The 24,949-nt window shown below is 40.4% G+C and overlaps 1 protein-coding gene across 4 annotated transcripts in view; it reads right to left on the bottom strand.

The window, feature by feature from the left end:
• NKAIN2 (sodium/potassium transporting ATPase interacting 2) overlaps positions 1-24,949 on the bottom strand; it is a 534,113-nt gene that overhangs the window by 6,515 nt on the left and 502,649 nt on the right. For 3 of the 4 annotated variants that reach the window (XM_063389933.1, XM_063389930.1, XM_063389931.1), the window contains 2 exons: positions 20,020-20,080; positions 2,033-2,114 (listed from right to left, as the gene is read on the bottom strand). In XM_063389933.1, coding sequence (XP_063246003.1) covers positions 2,033-2,114; positions 20,020-20,080 — 143 coding nt within the window. Of the gene's footprint in view, positions 1-2,028; positions 2,115-20,019; positions 20,081-24,949 lie in introns of those variants that run through there. The other variant, XM_063389932.1, reaches the window with a different exon arrangement.

The following is a 24,949-nucleotide window of genomic DNA, read 5'->3' as shown; positions in this document are numbered from 1 at the left end:
TATTTGGCGAACAAGCTCTGTAGGGAACCAAACCTTTCCTCCCAACAAATAAAGCTTAAATATCAAGTATAGCTTGCTGTTATCATATCAGCATGTTTTGATTTCTAATACATAATATTGCTGTAAATAGTGCTACCAGCAGATCAAACCTTGACTTGATTAACTTGACATTCGAATTTGTCACTCCACTACCTAATGGACTGCCTACATTTACAGAGTGACTGCAATGTGAATACATTTGCATGTGTTCCTGGTGTGCCCCAGCTGTAAATAAGGAAAAGTATTACTAAATGTGGTAAAAGCCTCTTAAGGACAGATTGTAACAATCCTAGAGAACCCTGTCAGACACTATACAGTCAGAGGGAAACATGAAGTGTCTGTGTTTGACTGCAGCTGGGACATAGCAATACTTTTGTGGGTTGATTGGACAAAATGTCAACTCACATTCTGATTTCTGTCTCTCAATAAAGACAGCTAAATCACCTATACTCCAGTGAGCATGTGGCATTAAAATCAGAAAGAACAGTTTACATGGATTAATCATCTATCTCTTCATTTTAGCTACAAGCTTAAAAATGTTGCCTTTTTTTTTTTTTTTCCTTTTTTCCACAGGTCTAGCTTTCTTTCCAGCCAGTATGAAGATGCACAGTAAATGCAATCTGCTGTTCTGGAAGAAACACCGAAAGCATAACAAGAATGGGATAATAGCTAGAGGGCTCCATATGTTGATGACAAGGTATGGTATACTGAGAAAGAGACAGGATTAGAATTGTTCTGAGTACCTATGTACCCACTATGAAGGAAATAACATTTCCTTAATGCACAGCACTGTGCCAAAAGTGCAGGTGAAAAATATTTACTTGAGCACAGACAGATGGGAAGCTGAAGTTAAGATGGCATTGGTGATATGGACTACTGTAATTTGAGATTATTAAAAAGCTCCTAGTAAGGCTCCTGAAGGGCCTGGTTCCAAACACCACCACAGAACAGATTGTACCACTGATAAAGGAGTAAATGCAAGATTCCATGCAAAAATACACTAATCCATTAGCAAACTTGTTTCCACTAATCAGAAGAAATGAAATTGCATTCAAAAGTGAGTGGAATTGTGTGTTGGGATGGCTACTGTTTGCTTGAACTTAATTCTTTTCCTCAAAAGAAATATTCAGAAGAGAAACAAAGGAAAAAACATAACTGTTGCCCCTTTATGAGCTGTTTGGTGCTGTGCTTTTAGTAGGGCATTGATTTTAGTGTGTAGGGCAAATAAAAACTATTCCAAGAGGCTGCAGCAGTGAGGTAAGATTTATCTGGGCACTAAGGACTGTTCTGAATTTCAGTTGACATCAGTACAAGAAGTATTTGGAGACGATTATTCCTGGGCTGGTCCGTGGTTGTGTGTCAGCTCTAGTATGAATACACTCCAGTTGAGTGTATGAGCCGAGATTTGATTATATCTAACATATCAGACTGTACTCTAAGATGGAATTGTCTCTCAATGGTTAGGTAAAATACTGTCTTCTATTCAAACTAGTTTTAAAAGCCATATGTTGTTACATTTGTTTTGGCTTTTTTAAATGTGGAAACTGGAAATGAGGTACAGAGGTGCCTTGGTGAACAGATGCTCTGGTAAGACAAATGCTAAATGCATCCACTAAATTAGCACATTGCTGAACTTTTGATAAAACTTAATAAAAATCCACTTTTTTTCACAACCAAGGTTTGTCATATATGATTAGGGTTTTTTTCTACACCAAATTGTCACTGTCTCTGAGTGGAACCTGCTTGAACGAAAATAGGGAAAAATCAGGTGAGAGCTGGATGTTGTTTGATCAACTGTGATACATGATATCCTGCCCTGAGAAATCATAATTCAACACAAGAGTAACATTGGTGCTTAAGTGTAACTTGAATTCAGTCCATCAAAAAAGGCTTCTGCCTATTCTGAATTTTTAAGTCATGCCACCTTTCAGTTTAATGATCCTTTAATATCAGGCTGCCACTCTGCTGAATATCCTAGAAGTTAAGTACTTACATATACATGGGCTGTAGCTGTAAATGAGATGTCTTCTGTGGACCTTGATAGCCGTAAGAGTCAAATCCACCTATGAAATCAACTGAAAGAGGAGAAATTGCTTTCATTAGCAGCACCTTTTCAGAACTGACAGGCACTATCATTCAAGAACCACCCAGTACACAGATTATTTTTGACAGGTCCTCTAATAATCTGTTAATATTAGACCAGCTAATTCTGAAGATAAAGCAAAACAGTAAAAAAGTGAGGAAAGGTAAAGTTCCCCTTTTTCCCCCTTTAAAAAAACATCAATTCTGTTTTAAAACCACATAAAAACAGTAAAGGATTTATAACAGTCATCTTTCCACCAGAAACAATCACTCTTTTTCAAGTAGATCACTTCACTAATACAAAACAACATGCTATTCAGACATTACAAATGCTGAAAACCATTCATTTATTGGCATGAAATGCATTGCTTCTGACTGTGATTACTGTGTCTGGCTTGCTGTCATACCATGGCTCAGTAGAGATGTAGAGGAGGGAGTACATTGATCCAACTCTCTCTGAGAGACAGAAGTTTCTCTGATTCCCTGCTTTGACATTTGGGTTGAAATGCATGAACAGAGAGTTGGAACAATTTATCTGAGCTTCAGAGATGAAACTTCACAGATGTAAGGAAACCTGCATTTCTCTCAAGATGCTGAAGGTCTGCAAGAAGGTTGTAGGGTGGGAGTTATTTATTAATTCACAGAATTGCTGGTTCCTGATGGCCTTCTTATGTTTGTTTTAAACAATTTCCAGGAAAATTCAGTCTCATCTGAGCCCAAGACCCTTATTTCTCTGCTAAAACACTTTCTTTGCACAGGTAAAAGGGTGCCCTTTGCTTCCTTTATTCCAGGAGACTCAACTATTGGCTTATAGGGGTTATTTGGGGCAGTTCTCATCCCTGAAATATTGTCTCTTACATCACAGATCTGAATTGGACTTTATTTTGATAGAAAAGGGCCAAAGAGTTCAGGTATGGAAGTGCATTTTTTTCACATGTCTGGTCACTGCTACTGACAGACTGGCTCTGTGTACATTAAAAGAAAAAAAAAAAAGGTTATTTCATAGACAACAACAATTTCCTGCAAATTAACTACTTATCTCCATTTTAGCCTTTTCTCCCTATAGATATGAAGAAAAATGGGCCATTGTTTTCTCTTATAACTGCTTTTAAGCCTTTTTAAAAAGTATTTCATGCTAACCATTGTTTTCAGGTTTAAGCAAACCCAGTTATTTCAGATTTTTCTCACAGCTCATGCTTTCCAAGCCTCTACATTTTGAAGCCTTCCTCGGTTTACATATGTTTTTCTTACAGTGGGGTGCACAAATCAGGACTAACAGGGACAACTGCCATACAGTCTTCTGTGCATTACCTGAAATAATTCAGTAGGCTTAGTGGGTTTGTACGTTTGGTTGGGTTTTTTTCTTTTGTTTTTGTTGTTCTTGTTTTGTGTCATTTGGGTTTGGTTTCCAATTTCTTCTTTTCAACAGCATCATCAAACGCTTAATAATCAGGTCTTTTTGTTTTGACACTAACTGTAGCCTAGCCAAGTAGTCCGTATTTTATTTGAAGATGAATGATTCTTCCCCACAGGAGTTCTTCTGTACTTGTCTGTACTGAATTTCACCTTCTTGATTTCAAGCCACTTCTCAAGATTATTTTGACTTCTAATCCTATCTTCATAAGTGCTTGTACCCTTCCCAGTCTAGTTTAATCTTAAATTTTTACAAACATTCTCTCTTCTATCCTCGTTGTTAATAAAAATAATGAAGAGAGTTATTTCCCTAGCTTGAGGTCCAACTAGGATCCCATCTGAAATGTCACATCTGCTTTATAACTGTGTTTCAAATAGAGTTTTAAACAATTCTGCACTCAACCTATGCTGACTGCATCTGGACACTGTTTTCCTGAACTTCTTACAACCCATTTATAGTGTCAAAATCTTGCTAAAATCAAGATGAATGCCATTTGTCGCTTTCTATTTAATCAATGTCTGTAACCATCAGAATACCTTCCTCAAAATGTGATCATGTTTTTGGGAGCGTATTAAGTTTACAGGCAGAAAATGAAGGATATTGTTTAGTGAAGTGCTAGGCTGGCAGGAACCCCCCCCTTCAAATACAAAGATTGCAGAAAAAAGCATGGATGTGTGTTTGCTTGCCCAATTTGCTTTTCTTTTTGTTACTCTTGATCCCTGACAACACAAGTCAGAAAATACCTGTGTTGGATCAAGTGCCTCACTGTTGTCAACCTGTGACTCTTTAGGGATATTGCTTATACTCATTTGTCCAGATTTGCATTTCTTCAGTATCTTCCTAAAACTTTTTTTCCAAGCAACCTGTAAAACATTATTAGTAGGCTGCAGGCATAGACACTCTGCTTTGCAGATGTGGGGCAAAAGGTTGTCTTCAGGGTTGTTTTCAGAAAGCTAAACCAATCTGTTAAGGAAAAAATTTAACTGAGCAAAACGATTTTGTGTGAGCATGAGGGAAAGATGCGTGCTGAATATCTCTTTGTGCATTGTAGCTTTGCCCTGTTGTACAGAGCAAGCACAGAGTAAGCCACATTGCCAAGTGACAAAGCAAGGTCGTGGAGACATTTCTGTGTTCATCTCACTATAGAAGTTCCCATGTGTATAACCAAATGATAGCAGGGCAGAGAGTCCTACCATGACCTCACTGGAGACATACAATGGCTTCTTACAGGCAACAACAAGCTTTGCAAGGTGGGTGAAGGGAGGTAATAAAAGTGAGCTCCAATACAAAAGGATTTCATCAATTTGTTTGTAGCAAGGTTCTTCATAGCGGCTGCTTCTCAACACTGCAAACCCTGTGGTGTCCAGACTGTGCTAAAAGCTCCCTGTGGACTCTGAGCTGATTTCTTAAAGCATGCAGCAGGCTGCCCTTTCTGCAGGCGTTTTATCCTGGCTGTTCCTGAAAGGTCACTAAAGTGTGGTACAACGGACACACTCCTGGCAGCCAGAACATCAGATGAATAAAACAAGGCTCATTAGCTGAATCAGTACAGAGGCTTCCATCCTCAGCCTCATACATCAAACACTTTTTTGGCTATTCTGTCTTACATTCATCTTATATGTCACTGTTATCACAAGAGGCTCATGTCGAGTTTCACTTTAGTAAAAGCACACATGAGTGTAGAAATATAATCCCATTTCTTTTGTGGTGGGTTGACCCTGGATGAACGTCAGTTGTCCACCAAAGCCACTCTGTTGCTCTCCTCCTCAGCTGAACAGGAGAGAGAAAACAACAAAAGATTCAAGGCTCCAGACAGAGACAGAGGGAGATCATTCAGTAATTACTATCACAGGCAAAATAGCCTTGAATTACTACCAAAGATGAGATGTATAAAGAGAAATAGAGTCAAATATTAAACCTTCCCAGCTTAACTCCTGATTCTCATCCTTCTCCACCCCAGTGGCAAGGAATGAGGAATGGGGGTTGTCATCAGCTCATCACATGTTTCTCTGCTGTTCCTTCCTCCTCATGGGGAGGACTCCTTACATGCTTGCTCTGCTCCAACGTGGGGTCCCTCCTATGGGAGACAGACTTCCACAAACTTCTCATATGTGAATTCTTCCCACAGGTTACGATTCTTCATGAACTGCTCCAGTGGGTCCCTTCCTTGATGTGCAGATCCTCAGGAGCAGCCTGCTCCAGCGGGTGCCCCACAGGTCACAAGTCCTGCCCGCAACCCTGCTCTGCTGTGGGCTCCTCTCTCCATGGGAGCACAGATCCTGCCAGGAGCCTGTTCCAGCACAGGCTTCCCATGGGCTCACAGCCTCCTGTGGGCACCCACCTGCCCTGACACGGGGTCCTGCACGGGCTGGGGGTGGATCTCTGCTCCCCCATGGACCTCCCTGAGGCACAGCTGCCTCACCAGGGGCTGCACCAGGGGCTGCGGGGGAATCTCTGTTCCCATGCCTGGAGCAGCTCCTCCTCCTTCTGCATTGGTCGTGGGATCTATAGGGTTGTTGCTCTCACCCTCATTCCACTCTTCAACTGAAGTGTTGTGCAGGGGTTTTTTTTTTCCCCCTTAAATCTGTTATCCCACAGACACTACCCCTGTCACTGACAGGCCAAGCCTTGGCCAGCAGTGGCTCCATCTTGGAGCTGTCTGGCATTGGCTCTATCAGAAGCCACAGGAGAAGCTTATAGTAGCTCTTCACAGAACACACCCCTGCAGCCCCCTCAAACCATGCAAACTCACCTTTGAAATATTGTGTACTGAAATTTTTATTTTCCTAGCTGGACTCAAATAGGATAATAGCAGTACTACTTATCTGTAAAATGTGTTATAGAAAATCAGATTATTCTTTTGCTTGTGTTAAGAGTCTTGTCAGACATATGACTGTCATAAATGTAACACAGGCAGGACATGCAGTTCAAAGTAGGGACATATTTTCTATCAATAAGCACCCACAGAAATGTGAAGTTTCAGTCTCTGCTCACAGTCAGAGTCTCCAGTGTTTCTGCTGTACATCAGGACAGGATGAGAGCCATAAATTTATCATTTTTCATTTTTGGAAGTGTGTGGTATATAGAAGGACCATTAAAATGTGATGCACAAAAATAGACCCCATTAGCATGGATCCGATATGGAAGAAAGTTCACAGTGAGAATAATTATACCTGTTGAAATCAACAGATGGACAAAGAGAAAGGATTGAGTATGGAATAAAAGCAACATCTTCCTATAGAAAGCAAAAAGAAAGATTCTTAAAAGAAAAGTAGACACTATTCTTCTTGTAGAAATTTTGCTCTGTAAAATATAAATACAGAAGCACAAAGATCCAGGTCCTTCAGTAAATATGTTGATACCTCCAGTGATGCCTATGAAGGAATGGTAATTTACATTAGCTTAGGACCCATCCCGAAGAATTACATAGGGCATATATTTATGGAAATGTGACTGACACTATGAATTTCCTTGCATTTTAGCAGAAAAACCTTTGCATTATGCAAAATTCAATGCAGACTAGATATGAAAAGACATGTAGCTAAAGAATGGGGACAGGGATGAATGGCTTTATCTGCCAACAAAAGAAAAGGGAAAGACTGGAAAATACCCAACTTGGCCAGCCTGGTACTTGCATACAGATAACATTCTGACTACTTTCTAACTCTCTTCTTTGTTCTTTCACTACCACTGCTTGTTTTGCTGATTATCTCATCCCTAACCTTGGTGCACGAGGACCTGCCTCTCACTGTGGTGAATCTACTGCCAGCACTCAACCCTGTCTTCACCATCACATCTGTTTCCTGCCCATGGCTCCTTCTTTAAAAGTGGGAATGTCCTTGGTAATAATCCTGTATTAAGGATGACTTCTCTACCGGTTCCTCTCTTTTCCCTTACTTCATCTCTCATATGAGTGAGTTTGTTTCCTCCAGCTTTATTAGTTCTATCCCACAGACCCCACTGCCCCCTCATCTGCTTCAATCCTCTCATCTTCAGTCATTTCTCTGCACATCAAGTCCCATTTTTTTGTGCAAACAAACTGATAAAGTAGCACTCCTTTCTTCAACTTGACATACTTTTACTCCTTTTACTTTTCATTTCCCCTTCTCTCTTACTACAGTAATAAGAATTTAATTCCATAAAACTTCTGTTTGTCCTAGTGACAGACTCTTGATCTCTTTTTTGCATTTCCTTCCCAATAAAAAATACATGTAAATATATATAAAAAAAAAAAAAAACAAAAAAAAAAAAAAAAAAAAAGAAAAAAGATTCCATCCTTATCCCTGCTTGTCCCAGTCTTCCCCCTTGAACTCCCCTTGATGATTTCAAGCAGTTTCTGGAGGTACTTTTCTCAACTTCTTTAGAAGATTTTCTTCCATCTTGTGTTTTGTCTTTTGCATGCAGCTGAAACCTTAGTCACATCACATCTTCCTATTCAAATTTAGGCCCATACAGTCCTCTGTGTGGCCATCCAGCCGCCTTCTGTGCACTTGCTCCTCTCTTTTTCCTGGAACTTTTGCCTTTTTGGGCTCCTTTGTCTCTTCTGCTGGTGCTCACTTTCCTCCTGTCATCATTCATCTCCTTTCTTGGGGGTTCTCTGTCCATCATGCTCCTGGAGTCCAGTGAGGAGTAACCTCTGCATTTTATTTTTCTCTCCATCCTGCTCTGGGTAATTGCACTCACAAACACAAATTCTGCTGTTGTCAGCACTCTGAGGTGTCACAGATTACCTGGCTTGTGCTCACTCTGCTCCACCCATACAAATTTAAATCCCAGCTTCTCCCTGTGATATTTATTCATGGATAATTAAACATCAGTTCCAGTTCTGCACAGCTAAAACCAGAACTCTTAGCTGCTCCTCCCTAACCTTCTTTGCTGTCTCTCATTGTGAACTTGCATCCTCAAGTCTGTCTATCACTTGAGGATAAAAGTTCGATGTCAACTTGGTGTGGGCTACGCAGGATTTAATTTCTGGAGATTTTTTTTGCATAGTGAAGAAGAGGACTCTTTTACCTATTGACACAGCTGTAACATTTACCCAAGGCTCCCAGTGTCAAATATGACAATTGTTCCTTTTTTATTTTTGAGCTCACCAAATGTGGACTTAAGCTGCATGACTTACCTTTTTGTCTAGGTTACTTTTCTCTGCATCCTTCTACTGATTTAACCTTCCATATTACATCAAGTATAAACTAAATTTTCTTACATCTAAAGCCTTTTGTAGAGACTCAACATCAATCTCCCTCCTTTCAGGGCTAGAAGGTAAATTCTGCCCCCATGCCACCAGCTTGACCTTCATACTGGTCAAATTTCCAAACCTTTCTCTCTCCTTGTGGGAATGTCTTTACAATGATCTCATTCTTTTCCCTAAAACACTTCTGTGCTCTGTTGACAATAATTAAGTTGCCCATGCCCTTACTTTCCTGTTTACTTGAATGAATAATATCTGCTCATAGTTTCTCTGTGCTCACTTTCTCCCTGTACCCATCAGTTTCCTGTTGTCTGATATGAAGATTGCAAGCTCTAAGAAACAGGGCTGGTGTTCACATTTGTACAGTGCTTGGCATTATGGCAGTCCTTAAATATATTAAAGAATCTACTAAAATAATATAAAAAACCTAGAATTACCCATGACAAAGACAATACCTTTTAAAAGAAGTGATAATGACCACAGAAATGCATGTGTGCATGAATGCTCCTTGCCTGTGCATGTCACAACTGGATGTATTTTCTGCGTGGTACAGCAGAGAGACAACATGTGGTGTTCAAAACCTGCATCTGACCTTCAAGGTCTTAAATTTATATGCACTCTCTCCAGAGGCCAAAGACTTGGCTCCCTGGACTCAGGCTTTTGAAGTGCTGCAATTGAGCTTCTCTGCCACAGCCAGGCATTTTACTGCAGGTGTAGCTGGAAGGAAGGAGAGATGGCAAACAGATGACAGATAATAACATTACTGAAAGCATGGCTGGTGCAGAAGTGAGTGTGTGAGGCTAGAGAGAGCTGTGCACAAATAGCAGTAGCTAAAAACTGGCCAAATTGAGGAAAAAGAAATAAATGGAGTGGAGTAAAATTAAGTTTGCTTTTAAGGACCTTGGAAATGACATATGGAGCAAAAATATAAAAGAACATATGGGGACACCTTTGCTCTTGCAGTTTTGCCAGTATCCTGCTACCCAGCTCTCCATTTGGTGAAGACGCTTCCAAACCATTCAGTGCTGCTGCCTTTTTATGCTGTGGGCATGGTCTGGTGGCTGTTCCACAATATAGCACACAGGAGGAGGTTTGCTTGAATGTGATCTCCATAAAGTTTGTTTACAATGATAATCAAACATTATTGGTCTTTGTGCTGAGTACACAGTGATTTAGGCTCTTAAACCACCGTAGAGACAAACACCAGGGAAGTGTGGGGAAGGAGACATCTGCCAGCACATGAGGCTGTCACAGGAGGATTCAGAAATGGCATAAGGACTTGGACATGAGGTCCAGTTCTAGCGCTGCAATGAGCAGCATTTCTGCCAAGCAGTCAGTAATGAAGGGCCTGTGAGTGCTCTCAGCTCAGCCATTTGCAAGGTGAATATTAAACCTCAGATTTTTAAACTGCAACCTCATGGCATTTCTGAGCTCTACAATGGCCCCTGGAGCTGCAAAGGGAAGCCCTTACACAAATTTTGATAGAGGTTCTCAGCTCAGATTTTGCTCCATTGCCACTATTTTCATGCTGTTTACTTGTATAAGAATTAATATTATTCAGTAATTTTTTGCTTCACAGGGCCTTGTCCTCAACTTTCTTCTCCTCTTATCATATTTCTTGTTGGTATAAGGCAGCATCTTCTTCTGTCTCTTTCTGCTGATCCCCTCCCTGAGTCTTTGATCAGCCCTTCTGAGACAAAATGTATGACTGGGGAGGTACTCAGGTGTGTGAAGTCTAATAAACATGATGTGGTGTTTCTGCCCTCAAAGAAATACAGGCATTGATCTCTGCCTGTTGCTCCCTATAATTAGGGAGCAACAAGTAGGCAGATATTTCTTTCCACGTGAATCCAGCTCATGGTTGTACCCAGGAAAATACCGAGATGAATGGTGCTGTGGGTCCAGAAATTAGACAAGTCATAATTTGTCTCAGATTCCCAGGTGGAGAAGGCATCTGTTGGTAGCAGACTCTTGGACCATGACACGAGGAAGACCATGCTCTGGAGCAAAGCTTCTGCAAGGCAGGACCAGCCAGTAGTGGGAACCATGCTGAGAGGATGGGAACCAAGGTCCTTGCTGAACAGAAAGGAGCCAGGATGGATGGAGTCAGGAATAACCAAGGAAGGGCTGAGAGGCAAGAGCAAGTCTTCAGTAGCTGAAGGCAGAAACTGGGAGCAGAGATAAGGCAGGCAGGAACAAGGACCAAAGGGCAACAGGAAATAACTGGAGCATAGCTGCAGCAATGAGAAATACTGTATTGAAATGGTCAGCACTGCCTTTTATACCTCACAAATGCAGCAAGCCACCTGCCAGCCTGTACACCTGGAAAAAAAGGCTTGCTCCCTGACCTCTGCAAGGCTTTGCAAGGATTGTCTCCAAACTTGCAGCAGGGCTTTTCTGATGCTCAGTAAAGAAAGAATTTATAAAAGACCTCCACTCAGCTAAGAGAACAAGAGAATGATAGTAAGCAAGAGAACAATAATAGTCTGAACAATATATTATTTTTTCTAAACTGGTCAGGCCTGAGCATTGTTGGATAATAGCCGTTTGCTTTCAAATTTTAATCCCTAAGTGCTGAGCAAAAAATTATAGCCCTGCAATATAGTTTTTGACTGACAAATCATTCTAAGAATTAAATGTGTGGTGGACTGAATTATTGTAGAAGTTATCAAATGAGTCATTAGGAAAAATTGTTCTTACCCAGATCACTGCTAGGGGCAAGCAATAAAGAGAAGAAAAAGAAAAAAAAGGAGGAAAAAGAAAATGCCTGGGGCAGTGGCCTCCAAGTGTGACTGCCACACTAATAAATTAGAAAAAGAGTCATTAGTAGGTGCAACAAAGTGGAGAATCAAGGCCCAAATCTATGAAAGTTAACAATCCAATGCTAATGAAGACCTATCCAGATATTTGAAAGGAAAAGCAATAAGGAAAACTTTAACAGGAGTCATGCTGATAAAAATAATTTAGTACAAAGCTATGTTCATGGCATGTTGGAAACTGCAAGGAGCTCACACTGACTGTCTCAGCAGGAAGGACACTGAGGCTATGGGCAGGTGTCCTTCTCAGGGCCACTGGAAATAATTAATTAGTCTGGTCCACCCACAGCAGCTCATCACCATTCCTCTCTAATATGCTCCTACCTGTCAGCCTGGAGTGAGCTTGGATGGCCAGGACTGCTGTGCTCTACCCGCTAATTTTGGCTGAAATCCTAAGAGGGCAGCCAGCTGCCCTCTTAGGGTGGGACACCAGGCTGGGGAAGGGTCAGCAGCCCCACATGGCCACCTGAGAGCTGTTCCTCTTTGGGCTCCAAGCTGCCTCTCCTGTGCTTCAGGAGATGAGAGAGGAGATCCTCCCCATTGGAGTGCCTCCTTCAAAAGACAGCCCTCCATGTTCAGTGCAAAGTAGAAGGAAAGGATTGATGTTGAAACAGAGTCTTTCACCAGCACCAGAAGAAAACATGCCTCAAAGTATTTTGCATGCAATTTTTAGCTTGTTGAGAGTTTCAGATTTTGTTTATTTTTTCCTGATTTTGAATATGAGCTTTGTCTATTTTTCAATGTCAAAACACTTCCATGTCCAGGAAGACCACACCCAATTCAGTTGCATCAGCAATCTGAGCATTGCTTCAAATGATCTGTAGTGTTTGTTATCAGAACCATCCCTAGTTACTCCCTCATTTCTGCTACTGGCTTGACACAACTGACTGGGACATTGTTTCATGGTCTGAATGCCTTTGTGTTCCTCTCCTGAAACAAATAACTAACAACGAGTAATATTTTCACAATGTTTTGGTATGAAATGCATCTTTCCTCAAAAACCAGATCTTAGCAGTTCATTCTTTTTTGACATGTGCAGATCTTTCCCAACATTTCTGCAATGTCATTCTTCAACAGATAAAAATTGTGTGGTCTAAAGTTAAAAAAAAAAAAAAAGTAAGGTAAGTATATTTCCCCAGCTGTTACAATGCATTGATTTTATCAAGCTGTATTGCATTGTGATGAGCTGCTGGAATGGAAGTGTTACTTCCTTCAAGCTTTATGTTATGTTATTTAGAGATTTTTAAACTTGGGGTTGACAACTCCCACAGGAGGTGGTGATGGATGCAAGGGGAGTGGCAGGGAAGACAAGCGAGGGAGAAAAGAAATTATCATAGATGAAGCCAGCAATGCCACCATTTTCCCTTGTGTGATTTTATTTATACATTTGTCTCATACCACAACACCGTCTCCTAGGGATTCCTTGAACATCAACTTCATTAGTTACGAAGGCAGCAATCCATAACCAATTTTCTTTTCATGTCAAGCTTGTTCATGTATAAACCCAGCCCTTTTGTTGGAAACATTTGCAATTAATCCCACAAACAAAGGAAATGCAAATCATACAGTATACCCTAAGCAACCCTTCTGACTCAAGGCCCTGACCACCATCTATTATACACTAAAATGAATTGAAATTCCCACTTTGAGTCTAACCTAATTTTCTAGTGATAATAGGCACGGATTCCCAGAAGCATTCTATGCATCTAGATAGTAACATCCTAATTTCCCTTCCTGGTAAATGTTTTAAATAAGATTTTAGCACCAAAGGAAATTAACCTTTAAATTAATTGTAATTATAAAATGCCATCACTGATTTTGTCTTCAGACTAATTACTTGCTATTATTTAAACAAACTGCACCTCCTCAGAGCTTTTAAGTTTGTTTCTCTCTGCAGTGCTGTGCCAAATGATCACGGAGCAGGCTGTGTAATGTCTGCCAAGCCTTGTGACACCTTGGACTGCTCAGGTCCATTTGCATCTCAAATGCAGCCGGTTTCACTTGTCATATCTTCCTGCCATAAACTTGTTCCCTCGTGCTTCAGCCTGGCACTCTGCAGCTCAGACGTTTTCAGCCTGCGCCTTGGAAGCAGCGAGCACACCTTAGGGGACAAAGATTGCCTGTGCTCTGTGCCGAGGAGAACGAGACGTTCAGCCCCAGCCTTCTGCTCTGTGAGGGGCCCCCTCCAGGACAGGACATGACTGGAAATAATAACACAGCAACCAGCTACTGATATCTGCAAAAGATTGATGTTGTACAGGCGTCTCAGGGAATTTCCTAAATGTTCCTGGTGGCACCATGGCTCTCCAAGGCAGCTGTCCTTAAGGATGACAAACATGAAGTAGCACCTTGGGATTACAAAGTCTTCTCTCCCTCTACACTTCTATCAGCATCCTGACAGCCAAAGGCATCCCATTTTCCTCCCTCTGGTTTACTTAGTTCATGTAGCAGTCACCACACTAAATGAAACAAGTAAATGGAAAAATCTACTAATTGAGCTGCAGGCTGTAAATTGAAGAGCACAGCTGAGCAAAAACAAGCTGAAGCTTCAAATTTGTAGCGTATTCCTTGCATTTCCATTCACAATGACCCGTTCAACAGTTTGGAGGGCAAGTGTGTTTGAAATATTGGCTTTTATTTGTTCCTGTTATTATTTGTTGCTGTGCAGTCTCTGCAGGCTGTCTAGGCTGTCCCCAGCACCAAGCACACAAGTCAGAGCAGTGATTCCCCCTGTCGTGAGAGAGCAGATTGCTCTTTGGGGTTACGTCTCTGCCTCCACCGACTGTGGTGGAAACCTTGATTGTTGCTTTAGGCTGCAGTCCTACCTACATGTGCCTGTAGGAGTGTGAGGTGGATGCCACCTGTGACAGCATGGAAAAGGTGCAGATGGAATCGCTGGTGTTTTCCAGAGAAAGACTCAGGACACACTACACAAATGGTAGATGCAAAACTAACCAAGTGTATAACCGAGGTATCGGATGCCCTTTTCTCAGGAGGAGAAAAGCTGGACACTTTCAGGAAGAAAAGACCACTAGGGGAAACTAAATACAGCTAGACCTCTCATGGCTAACGAAGTTCATGAACAGCAAATTACTGGGAAGAATTTCTGGGAACCACAAACTTGGGATGGGAAACAAAGAAGCAGAATGTTTGCTACCAGTTTCTTTTTCTCTTTGTTTTAGAGAATTTTTAAGCAGGAATGGAAGCTGAGGTATTGTTTCTCTGTAATGTCTCACTAAGCAGATTGTGAAAAGCATTTGGCACAAAAATAAAGCGATTCCTGAGCATATTCTGCACTTCAATAGTGCCTTTCATCCCAGAAACTCAAAGTTATGAAACAACACGCCTGTGAGTTTGTCCCTCTCATTATTTCCCATTTTAAATATGGGAAACAGAAGTATGGAGAATTTAAACAACCTGCCCAAAGGTGGGAGTCAGCCTGTAACAGAGACAAAAAGAAAAGGTTTTTCTGTCTTTCCCATGTGCATGTCAAAATTTCACATCTCTCACATACAATGAATTTAATATTGTCTTTTAAAAGAAAATCTTTGTCATCACTTTGGTACTTCCCAGGTCAGGGCTAGGATCCCACAGTGGACTATTGTTCAGCACCAAGTTTATTGGCACATAACACTGTATTGCTTACCAGAAGATATTTCCTATATAGGGTATTGCTGTCTTGCTGAACATTTTCAGTAATTCAAATGGAGTCTTTAACACAGATTTTTATTGGAGGGGGAGGAGTGAAATGATTTTAAAGGGTTATATAGAGCTTTACTTCTGTGCCAAGACATTCCCAATAGCAGGGTTCCAGGGAATATACAGCAAAAATCTTCTAGACAAAGTTGCAATTTCTTTTGCTTTGCAGTTTAACTGGAAACAACACCAGGAGAAAACAAGAAAGTGTATGTGCAGGTTGGATGCCTGCTAGCATTAGATGGTGCAAAGGTTGTACCTCATGGTACACAAGGGAACGTTCAGAGGGGCTGTATTTGTTCTCTGATTGCCTTGCCATTGCCTAATAGTAGGTCAACACTATTTCTGCTCCCTCTCTGGGTCAGCAAGAGAGCCTTCCAGGTTAGGATTTTACTCTGAGATACAGACTAAATTAGAGATTTTCTCTTAGCTGGAGTTCATTCCTAGTCAAAGCTGTCTCTCTAATAACAAGTAAGTCTCCTTACCCTCAACAGAATCTGCAAGGTGAGTGCAGAATTCCCATTTCAGTAACCCAGGTTTCTTTTTTAATGAAAGAGACATTTTTTTTTCTTTTACTTAGAGACAAAAAGCCCTAGGAGGATGCTGCTTGACTGCTTATATTCCAGTGTTTCCCACAAAATTTCTAGATCATTAATGAAGTTTTCAAAAATACATTGAATTTTCTTTTAGCAAGGCAGTAGCAACTTACAGCAGAGAGCCAAATTGCTAGTGAGCAAATGCACATTAAAGGAACATTTTGATGTTATTAAAAATAATGTGCAGCCTTTAGAAAATGCAGGCCTAATATGATCTTGGGAGACAAATGAGAAGCTCCAGTAAGTTCACAGTCATTGAATGCCTCCAAGTAAAGGCTGTTGCTGACATTTTCGTGTTTTATTTTTAACTGCTGCAGTTAATAATGCTAATGAGGTAAGAATGGTACTGGCTTAGGCTTTCCAATGGCAGTGGTGAAGAGGGGAGCGTGGAGTTGGCAGCAGTGCTGCTGGGGACCCATCCTCCCTGGTCTTTCCTAGAAAAAGACCTGAGGCACTCCAACCTTCAGAGTTCCTCCTTCCTATGCAGCCACAGGGAGAATGTTTGGCACGCAGACCTCCCCTGAGAGAAGCAGCCATGGAAGAGCTGCTCTTGCCTGCCTCTTGGACGTGGGTGCTGCAGTTTGACTCTGGTGCACCCGGTGCTAGAGCACTTCTGGGACTGTACCAGGAGAGAAGGCAACTTCCTTTTTAATCCTTGGAGCAGAATTAATAATTAACCCAAAGCAGATTGTTCTCATGAAAGGTAGCACAGACTTGAGCTTTGATTTAGGGGGCTTGTGGCTGGATTTATTTGGTGTGTGAGTAATTAAAGCCTCTAGATTTGCTGATTCAGTCCTAGTTATGACCATGATTTGATCACTGTATTGTTCCATTCCTAATTCTTTAGTGAGGTTAGAGCAGGTTAATCTTAGTGAAGTATTTGCTTAATTCTACCCTAGCTCATTTTTTCTCTTAATAAAATCTGCATAAAGAATGGAGAAATAGTAATTCTTTCAGCTTGTTCCAATTACTCTGAGTGCAAAGCTAATTCAGCTGAAGCAGCTTAAGAGCAGCTTAAATGTGTTTCTACAGTTGAGGCTCTATGCTGACAGAAGATGAGACACCTTCTATACTCCAGAGCAGTGTCAATATCTTCATCTGGTTAAAATCTGGGACGTGCCCATGTTTGGCTCTTGGACACTGCAGGGCTTTTTCTCCAGTCTTATGCCTTGCTGCTCAGTACTGCCAGGTTCAGCCTTTCTGCCTCTTTTGCTCCTCCTTTGGGCTGCTGTTGTTCCCATGGCCCATTAGAAAAGCAGAATAAATGGAATTGTGTATGGGTGTTCACTTTGTCCACTATGAAAAGCAAAAGACTTTTACTGTTGATTCTGAATCATCAGAAAGGACTTGTGGCTAAAATGATACTTTGGTATGACCCAATACAATTATCCTTATGGTTCTCTCTATATGTCTGTTAGGCATCCCATTTTTATAGTCATGAGTGGTCCTGAAGCCAGAGATCTAGATTTCTCCTGTGATGTCTGTGGATATGGAAGTGGTTAAGATGAAAATGTCCCTCTGTTGCTCTTCATGGACTACTTTGGTGCTGGGAAAGCAGGGCAGGGTGGTTGTTGCTTTCTGGTGACTGTTTTTACCAGAGGATCTTCCACAGCTGATCTTTCACACTGCTAGCACACAGAGGGAAGACCAGCTGCCAAACTTCTTTGAGACACAAGCCTGGCTTCACTCCTTATCAAGTGTGGATGCTAGGCAAGGGCTGGGGGTAGCACAGAAAAGCTTCTTTCCTCCTATGCTAGATGCTTAGCAGCTTTGGAGGCAGTACACCGTGAGTAGGAGGGGCACCTTCATCCCTCTGTCACAGAGTTTGCTCCATAGCAACAGGCAGGAACTGGAAAAGTGGAAGAAGACCCTATGGAAAGAGAAACACAGCTAGGGGAACTGGAGCTATCTCTGATCAAAGACTTTATGCAGGATAAAGCTCTAGCAATAAATCTGGGATATATTCCACATTTCCTGAAAGCTTTTCTCCTTAGCATTCACTTGGTCTGCATGAGATGACCCCATCTGTGATTATATGGAGTAAGTCAAGTTTTGACATCTTCCTTGAGTACAAATCCTATATAGCAAGACATCCACAAGGGATACACTTCTCAGAAGAGCACAACAGATGGATGTGTTGCCAAAAGGGATGGAAAAGTTGAGGGAAAATGTATCTAAGAAAATAAAAGAATTTTAAATTGAACTTGAGCAGGGGGTATTTGTACAGACTGCAGGCCCTGGCTCTCACTATAAACACTTGGTACCTGGCAGAGTGGATATCTGAACAGAGAGAGAACAAGAATTATTCTTACTTGCTCCTTCATGAGGCCTCTCAGCAGAAACTAAAGCTGTTTTAATTTTATGATACCTTGAGGGCCAGATCCAATCTGAGCATCATTGGCACAACTCAGCCACAGAAGTTCCCTTTCCCTTTTTTGCCAGTCAGGCTCCCAAACCTCAGCAGAGGGGAAGCTGCAGCACCTGAGCTTGTGCTGGCCTCATTGCACTGGGTGGGGATTCACCCTGGTGCCTCAGAGACGTGCTGGCAGATGGGTGAGATGCTCTTTGACAGGATGAGGACATCTGGCTGGAGTGTATGAACAAAGTTATAATGAAATCTAAATGACAAATGTAATGGCAAAATAGTCAAGGTGATGGCAAGAAATTGTTCAAAGAAGCGTGACAATCTGTGGCTGCTGAACAACAGGGAGCTCTTGCTGCAGAGAGAAGAAAATAATACCATATTGGCCGTGGCACTTTGCTGCCAGGAATGCCACTTTATGAACCATGGGAGCAGTCTCTCAAATGTGCTCTGACTTCTGCGCTTCATTGGTGAGCCAAGTCTCAAGTCCCTTCCTTGCTTTTTGCTTATATCATGCCCTAAAGCACTACAGAATAATCAAAAAATTATTTCAGCCCTTAGAAGAGGGGGCAGAACAGTATTGAATGGGATTTCATTTTGGGGGACAAAGAAAACTCTCTTCCAGCTCTGTGGATAATGAATGCATTTATGAGAAAGCAGGAGAGAGTACATATGACTGAGTACTTCCCTAAACAGAAAAGTCTGTTTGGGACATACCCCTGGTCCATACAGCTGTCCCAAACCCTTTGTACTCTTTGTATCTTCCTCACTTCCACAGAAACACAAAGAGAACCGAAATGAGCATAGTCAAAACGACCTCCAAAATGTGGTGGTTTGATTTCAGCATTAAATCTCCCCTTGATGGTTTGCAGTGACACTGTATTGCCAATAGATTATAGAGTTGTAGCTATTTTCCATGCAGGAGAACACACAAAGGAACCCCTGCCAGCCCTAGCAGTGCTCTCAATCAAATAAAAACCCTTTAGCTTCCTGTTGCAGAGCTCTCCCTAGGATTCATGTATATTTTATCAAAGTTACATGCAGTTCTGATGCTTGTTTCTAAAGTGCTTTAGTATGAATCCCAAGATGTACTGAAATGCTGCAGTGGCCCTTTTTAAAAAAATCCAGGTTAGAGGAAAAAAATGAAATGGCTTGACTCTACAGCATGCAATAAGAGCAAATTTTGCTCAAAAGGCTTCTATGGATATAAATAAGCAGAAGAAACACAAACCTATATCTATATGAAATCATTTCACTTCATGTAATTGTACCCTAGGAGCAGCAGGAACCAAGAGGATCTCCACTGTTTCACCTCTCATAAATGAAGGTCCTGCGATGATCTAAAGCCATTTTTTTGCTAGAAGTGCTTTTAGAAGACAACATACATGCCAAGACAAAAGAGCTATACTCTCAGTTGTAACTAATTACCCTGAAAATAGTTAATAACAGCCTGGAGCAAGGGGAAAAAAAGCAGTTTGTATTTACTAATTGGGATTCTTTTTTTCCCCTTTTTTAAACAAACAAAAAAACCTCAACAAAAAATCCAAGAAACTTGTTTTATGTCTTAGGCTAAGTACTGAGATAAAGAGTTGCAATGATCTTTCCAGAAGAAAGGTGTATGTAATTTTTAACCAGTATTTCATGACTCCTTTGTTCTCAGACATTTCCAGATTTTAGACCAAGAAGGATGGACAGAAAACATGATCTGGCTACAATATAATGTGGCATTTAGGTTGAAGTCAGCAAGAGCCAGCATAGTGGAGAGGTGATTAAAAAAATAAAAAAAGCATTCATTTTGTATGTAATAAAGCTTTAGTACTTACAGCTGTCCTCTTCTTCAGTAATACACTTCACAACATAACAGGCATAGATGAAGCCTGCCAGCTGAAACAAAATGTAATAGTGTTAAATGTAAGACTGATACCATAAAGAAACAAGGGACGGCTTTAGAAAAAACGACTACAGAAACAGAAATAACAAAATTCAACAGATTTTCTTTGGTGAGGTAAAGACAATTCTCCACAACAGTTTAATAATTTTAATTAGAAATATAGGAATTCTGCATCTTTCTTGGAAAACACATCCTTCAATAAAATTTCCAAAAATTGACCAAAATTTTTCCAATGACTAGTTGAATTCTTTTTAATTGTTGGAAAAATAGAAAAGTGAATGGGTATTTGGCTGGATGAGCTTTTAGTTACAGAAAATGTAAATATTTCTGAAAAAAACCAGATTTGATATCCAACAAAACCTGGCCCTCTAGCAGAACTTTTTTTAAAATCAGAACTCTGCCAACTAAATCAAGGACAAATTCAGTGCACTTGGAAACCAGCTTTATAATGATATTTTTTGAGTTGAAATTAGGGCTGTGGATTAATGGAACTTGTTCCCATATCTGCAATAGTCCCCAAGCCTCATGACAAGTTGCTCTGGATAGTCCTGAATGTGTTTACATCAGCATCTCACACAGCAGCTGGCAAATTTCTATCTTGTTCTCTTCAATCCTCTCTACAGAGCACACCCAGAATTGGATTGTAAACAGAAGCAATGGATTTAAAGAAAATGAAAATCTGGAGTAGTTACTGAAGTACCACCTGAAAAAAATGATAATAAAAAAGGAATAAATGGCCAGCATCACACATGCAACAGGCCAAGTATCATCTGAGTCAGCTGCTGGTCCCTCCAACAAGTTCTGTTGTTGCTAAGCTAGACCAGAAATAAAAGAAATACTGGAGCATCAAAATGTGTATCATATTGCCTGCTTTAACAATTTCCCTTACATGTAGGTCTGAAGAGTTTTCTCTACTACATTACAATAAATAATTTTCCATCCTTAAGCTCATCACTGAAGTTTGCATGGTAAGACGTCAAAGTAATTCCAGTTATTTGATCTCTGTGTAGTGAAAAGTGAGCCCTGCTGCCGAAATGTGTTATTCTGCAAAGGCCACCTCAGAGAGATATTTGCATGAGCTGCAAACCCATCTGTACATTCTGGGAATTCGTTCTTTATATGGATAATAAAAATGCCTAGTGGCTTCAGCCAGGACTGAGCCCTCTGTGAATGGTGCAAACCCCATAATCTCTGGCTGAGGGAGACAATGATCTTAACCTCAGTTTGAGTAATCATGGGTTGGACAGTAGAAGAAGTGAAATTTGAGAGACCATGTATTATGAATGCTGGTTAGTGAAAATGGATTTTTTTTTCATTAATCCAAGGCTTATGTACAATCACTGCAATACTGTGGGTTCTTAGAGCCCTTACTATTACCCATCTATAAATTAAATGTAAACAAATCCATTCTATTTCATGCTGCCTTCAGACCTGAGGCAGTGACTGTGCCTAGTTTATTCCAGCTCTTACACAGATATTCCTGTAATTTCTGACAGTTTTCTGTATAGAAAGATACCTATACCCACAAATGCTATCTTCTAATATCCGTATGGGTAAAAGATGGCAAAAGGAGAAAAATAAAAGGTCAGCCTCAAGGCTTTCCTGAAGAGATCAAGATTTGATTTGGAGATCACACTGAATTCAGTATAGATGTTGTCTGCTCACAGTTTAAATTCCTGTTGGAAGCCCAGAAGCTGCATTACAACGGAACTAAACCATTAATTTTGTCATTTATTATGAATCTGCTTTAAAGTGCTGCTGGGAAGATTTTACACCTGGGAAGGATGAAATATTCACTGCTGGACACAAAGAACGCACTGTACCAAGAAGTGGCATTCAGCTAATATCAGCATTTCATCTCTCCTTTATCGGATCCCTCTTCCCTTTCCTTTCTTGGCTTCACGACAGAGGGCTAATTTGCTTCACTGACTTATGCCCTGCATAACCCCATTGACTTCAATGACATTACTTGAGGTTTAATTCAGCAACGAATTAGGCCCAGAAAGGTTGTTCATAAATGATTCCATTCTTGGATGTGAACCTTGGCTTAATAGTTTCTCTGTTCTCTTTTTACAGACCATCAGATCCAAGATAGCTGAATAGTTGCATCTCTAGCAGGCTCCAGTGGTAATCCTTTTCTTGCACTACAGTTCAATACTTTACTGTCCTCTAAACCACCACAAGTTTATGTGTTATTAACTGAACTTATCTTACAAAGCACAGCAAACAAACTGTATCACAAATGGTGTTTACAGCTGATCTTTTAATTGTATTCAGTTACATTGCTTAAATCTCTAGGGAACTCCTTTGATATATAAGCAAATCCTACAGCATTTCATCAGATGAGCATGTTGATTAAAAGAATGCCTTAAAGCTCAAATTGTTCTGATCTAAGTACAAATGTCAGTTTTTTTTCCCATGAGACCATCAGAGTTCATAAAAGAAACCTCTCCTTCTCCCATATTTATCCAGCCCTTTCCTTGGTAAACATAATAATTTTGTTCTTATTTGAATCTCACATTAGTTTGTTCTTCTTTCTCTCTCTCTCTTTTTTTTTTTTTTTTTTTTTTTTTTTTTTTAACCAGGCAATTTATCAGTTCTGATATAGTGACAGCCATTCAAGATTTATCTTCTAATTGCATCAGCAGCAGTGGGCACACACTGTGAGCTGAAGCTCAGAATCAGAAGTGGCAGTTTTCACTTTGTTGATGCTCAGTGACCTGAGCCCAGGGTGGTTGCAGAGATCAGGAACAGGATAGAGACAGAGATTCCCCAAGATAAAGATCAGGAACAGGTTTCCTCCCCCATGGACTAGGACTTCCCATAAGAAAGGTACAGTTCATCTATGCAAATAGCAAAGATGTCTTGGGGACTAATAAAATTATTAATGAATTCCTACATGGATGAAGAGGTCTCACAAAATTTACCACCTTTGTTATAGTGCAAGATGCACTCCTTTAACCTATTCTCTCTAACAAAAGCATGCCACAATATACCTTTGTATCACAAAAAATACCCCCAAACCCCCCCAAAAATCCAAACAAAACACTGAATACAGTCTTCACCCTGCAGAAGAATGCGAGAAAAGAAACCAAACTAAAGAAAATGATAGAAGTTAGTAACATCACATAATATATTCCTAGAAAGTCCTCAAACACAGCGGAGCACGGTGCAGTATGAGAATTACACAGAGCAGAGTCTTCCTGATTCAGTAGCTCCAAAAGATTTTTGTCTTACATGAGAAGGAAGGAAATGAGTCCTCAGAGATAAAGAGAAGGTGCCTGACTGTCTCAAATAATCAGTTTAAAACTGGGAAAGTTAGCTTGAAAAATCTTGTTGCTTTGCATCCCTACCTATTTTTTTTAATTAACTGAGCTTTGTTTTTTATAAACCATGCAGTGATAAAAAGAAATAGGTGCAATGAGCAGAAGATCATTTCTGGATCCCAGACTCATCAAGATTAGGTGTCTGCATCTGTCCCACTCACATTTTAATGCTGCAGTATGGGCCTCTAGAGGAGAAGGAACCATTAACAACATTCCTGCTCATTTATACATAGAATTATTAGTGAATGCACCTTTTTATGAACCTCATTTTCTGCACCTTGAAAAAATCTGCTCTTTACAGTTTTCCCTGATATGTCCATATGGAGTATAAATGAATACTGCTCTTTCTAAAAGTGACACATTACCCATGCCTGCACCAGCTCCCTGCTTGCACTTTGTTGACCCTGATTTTATAAACAACGACCACAAACAATAATTTGATTTGTTCTTTTTTTGTTTTGTTTTTTTTAATCCATAAGCATGTTGATAAAATCATTTTCCTTCTGTCAAGAAAAAAAAGAAGACAGGCAAAACCTAAAATAAATTACCAATAAAACAGCACTATTGAAGCTTTGGTAGTAAGATTAACCACAAAATGAAGTTAATGGATTTTATTGCCTTATCATAGCCATATAAGGCAAACAAAAAAGTAGATGGAATATTCCCAACTAAGTCAACAATGTCCCGTGACATCACTAAAGACTCTCAGAGGATCCTGAGTCTCTGCAAGTGTGCTTCCAGACTTGCTCAAAATGTCAAGTGCTGTGATCAAACTTAATCAGAATCAGTATTGATCAAAATCCTGTCTTGCTATTTTTTCTCACTTCTTTTACGGAGATGAATGTTTTCATACACTGCAAATTGCACCAGATTTGGGAAAAATATGGGCTGGTTCAAGCAATAATATGGCAGAAATACATGGATGTAATTCTCGCCCTGGGAATGCTATATTGCAAAGCTGTGATGTTACTTGTCCGGCCATGTGCAAATTAATTGTATTTCTTAAGCTTACAGTGGTCTGCACACATAAGACCTTTGTAGTGCTGTGCATTTAAGGGGCAGTGTTTCTTTAAAATAGATTTTTGGAGTCTGGAGATATATTGCTTTATATATATACACACACACACATTATGAGCAACTGAAGAACTGGAACATTACTGTCTAGAAAGCTTTCGGTGTATTGATTCTCAGAAGAATCATACTCATTATTTAGCAGGAAAGGTGAAGCAGAGACCTTTCTCTCAATATCTGTAGATTTAAGTCGGTGTCATGAGGGTTCTAAAGCTGCCCCCTGCAAAAACCCTTTCAAGCGTGATTTCACTGCCTTCAGCAGTGCAGCATCAGTGAGTGAACATCATTGCTGGAGTTTAATATAAAACTCAAGCTGTGTTCCATGGAAACTACTCTGTTGAGGTATGCTTTATTTGTGCTTACATTTAACATTACGAGAACTCTGTCATTCCTCCAAGCTTAACTCTCTTTCATCATAAAAGGAGCGAATAGGAATACTATTGGTATAAGGATAGATTCCTGATA

This window comes from Prinia subflava, chromosome 2 (assembly GCF_021018805.1).
Source record: "Prinia subflava isolate CZ2003 ecotype Zambia chromosome 2, Cam_Psub_1.2, whole genome shotgun sequence".
In the NCBI taxonomy this organism is placed as follows: Eukaryota; Metazoa; Chordata; class Aves; order Passeriformes; family Cisticolidae; genus Prinia; species Prinia subflava.
This window is presented reverse-complemented; position numbering and strand designations above follow the sequence as displayed.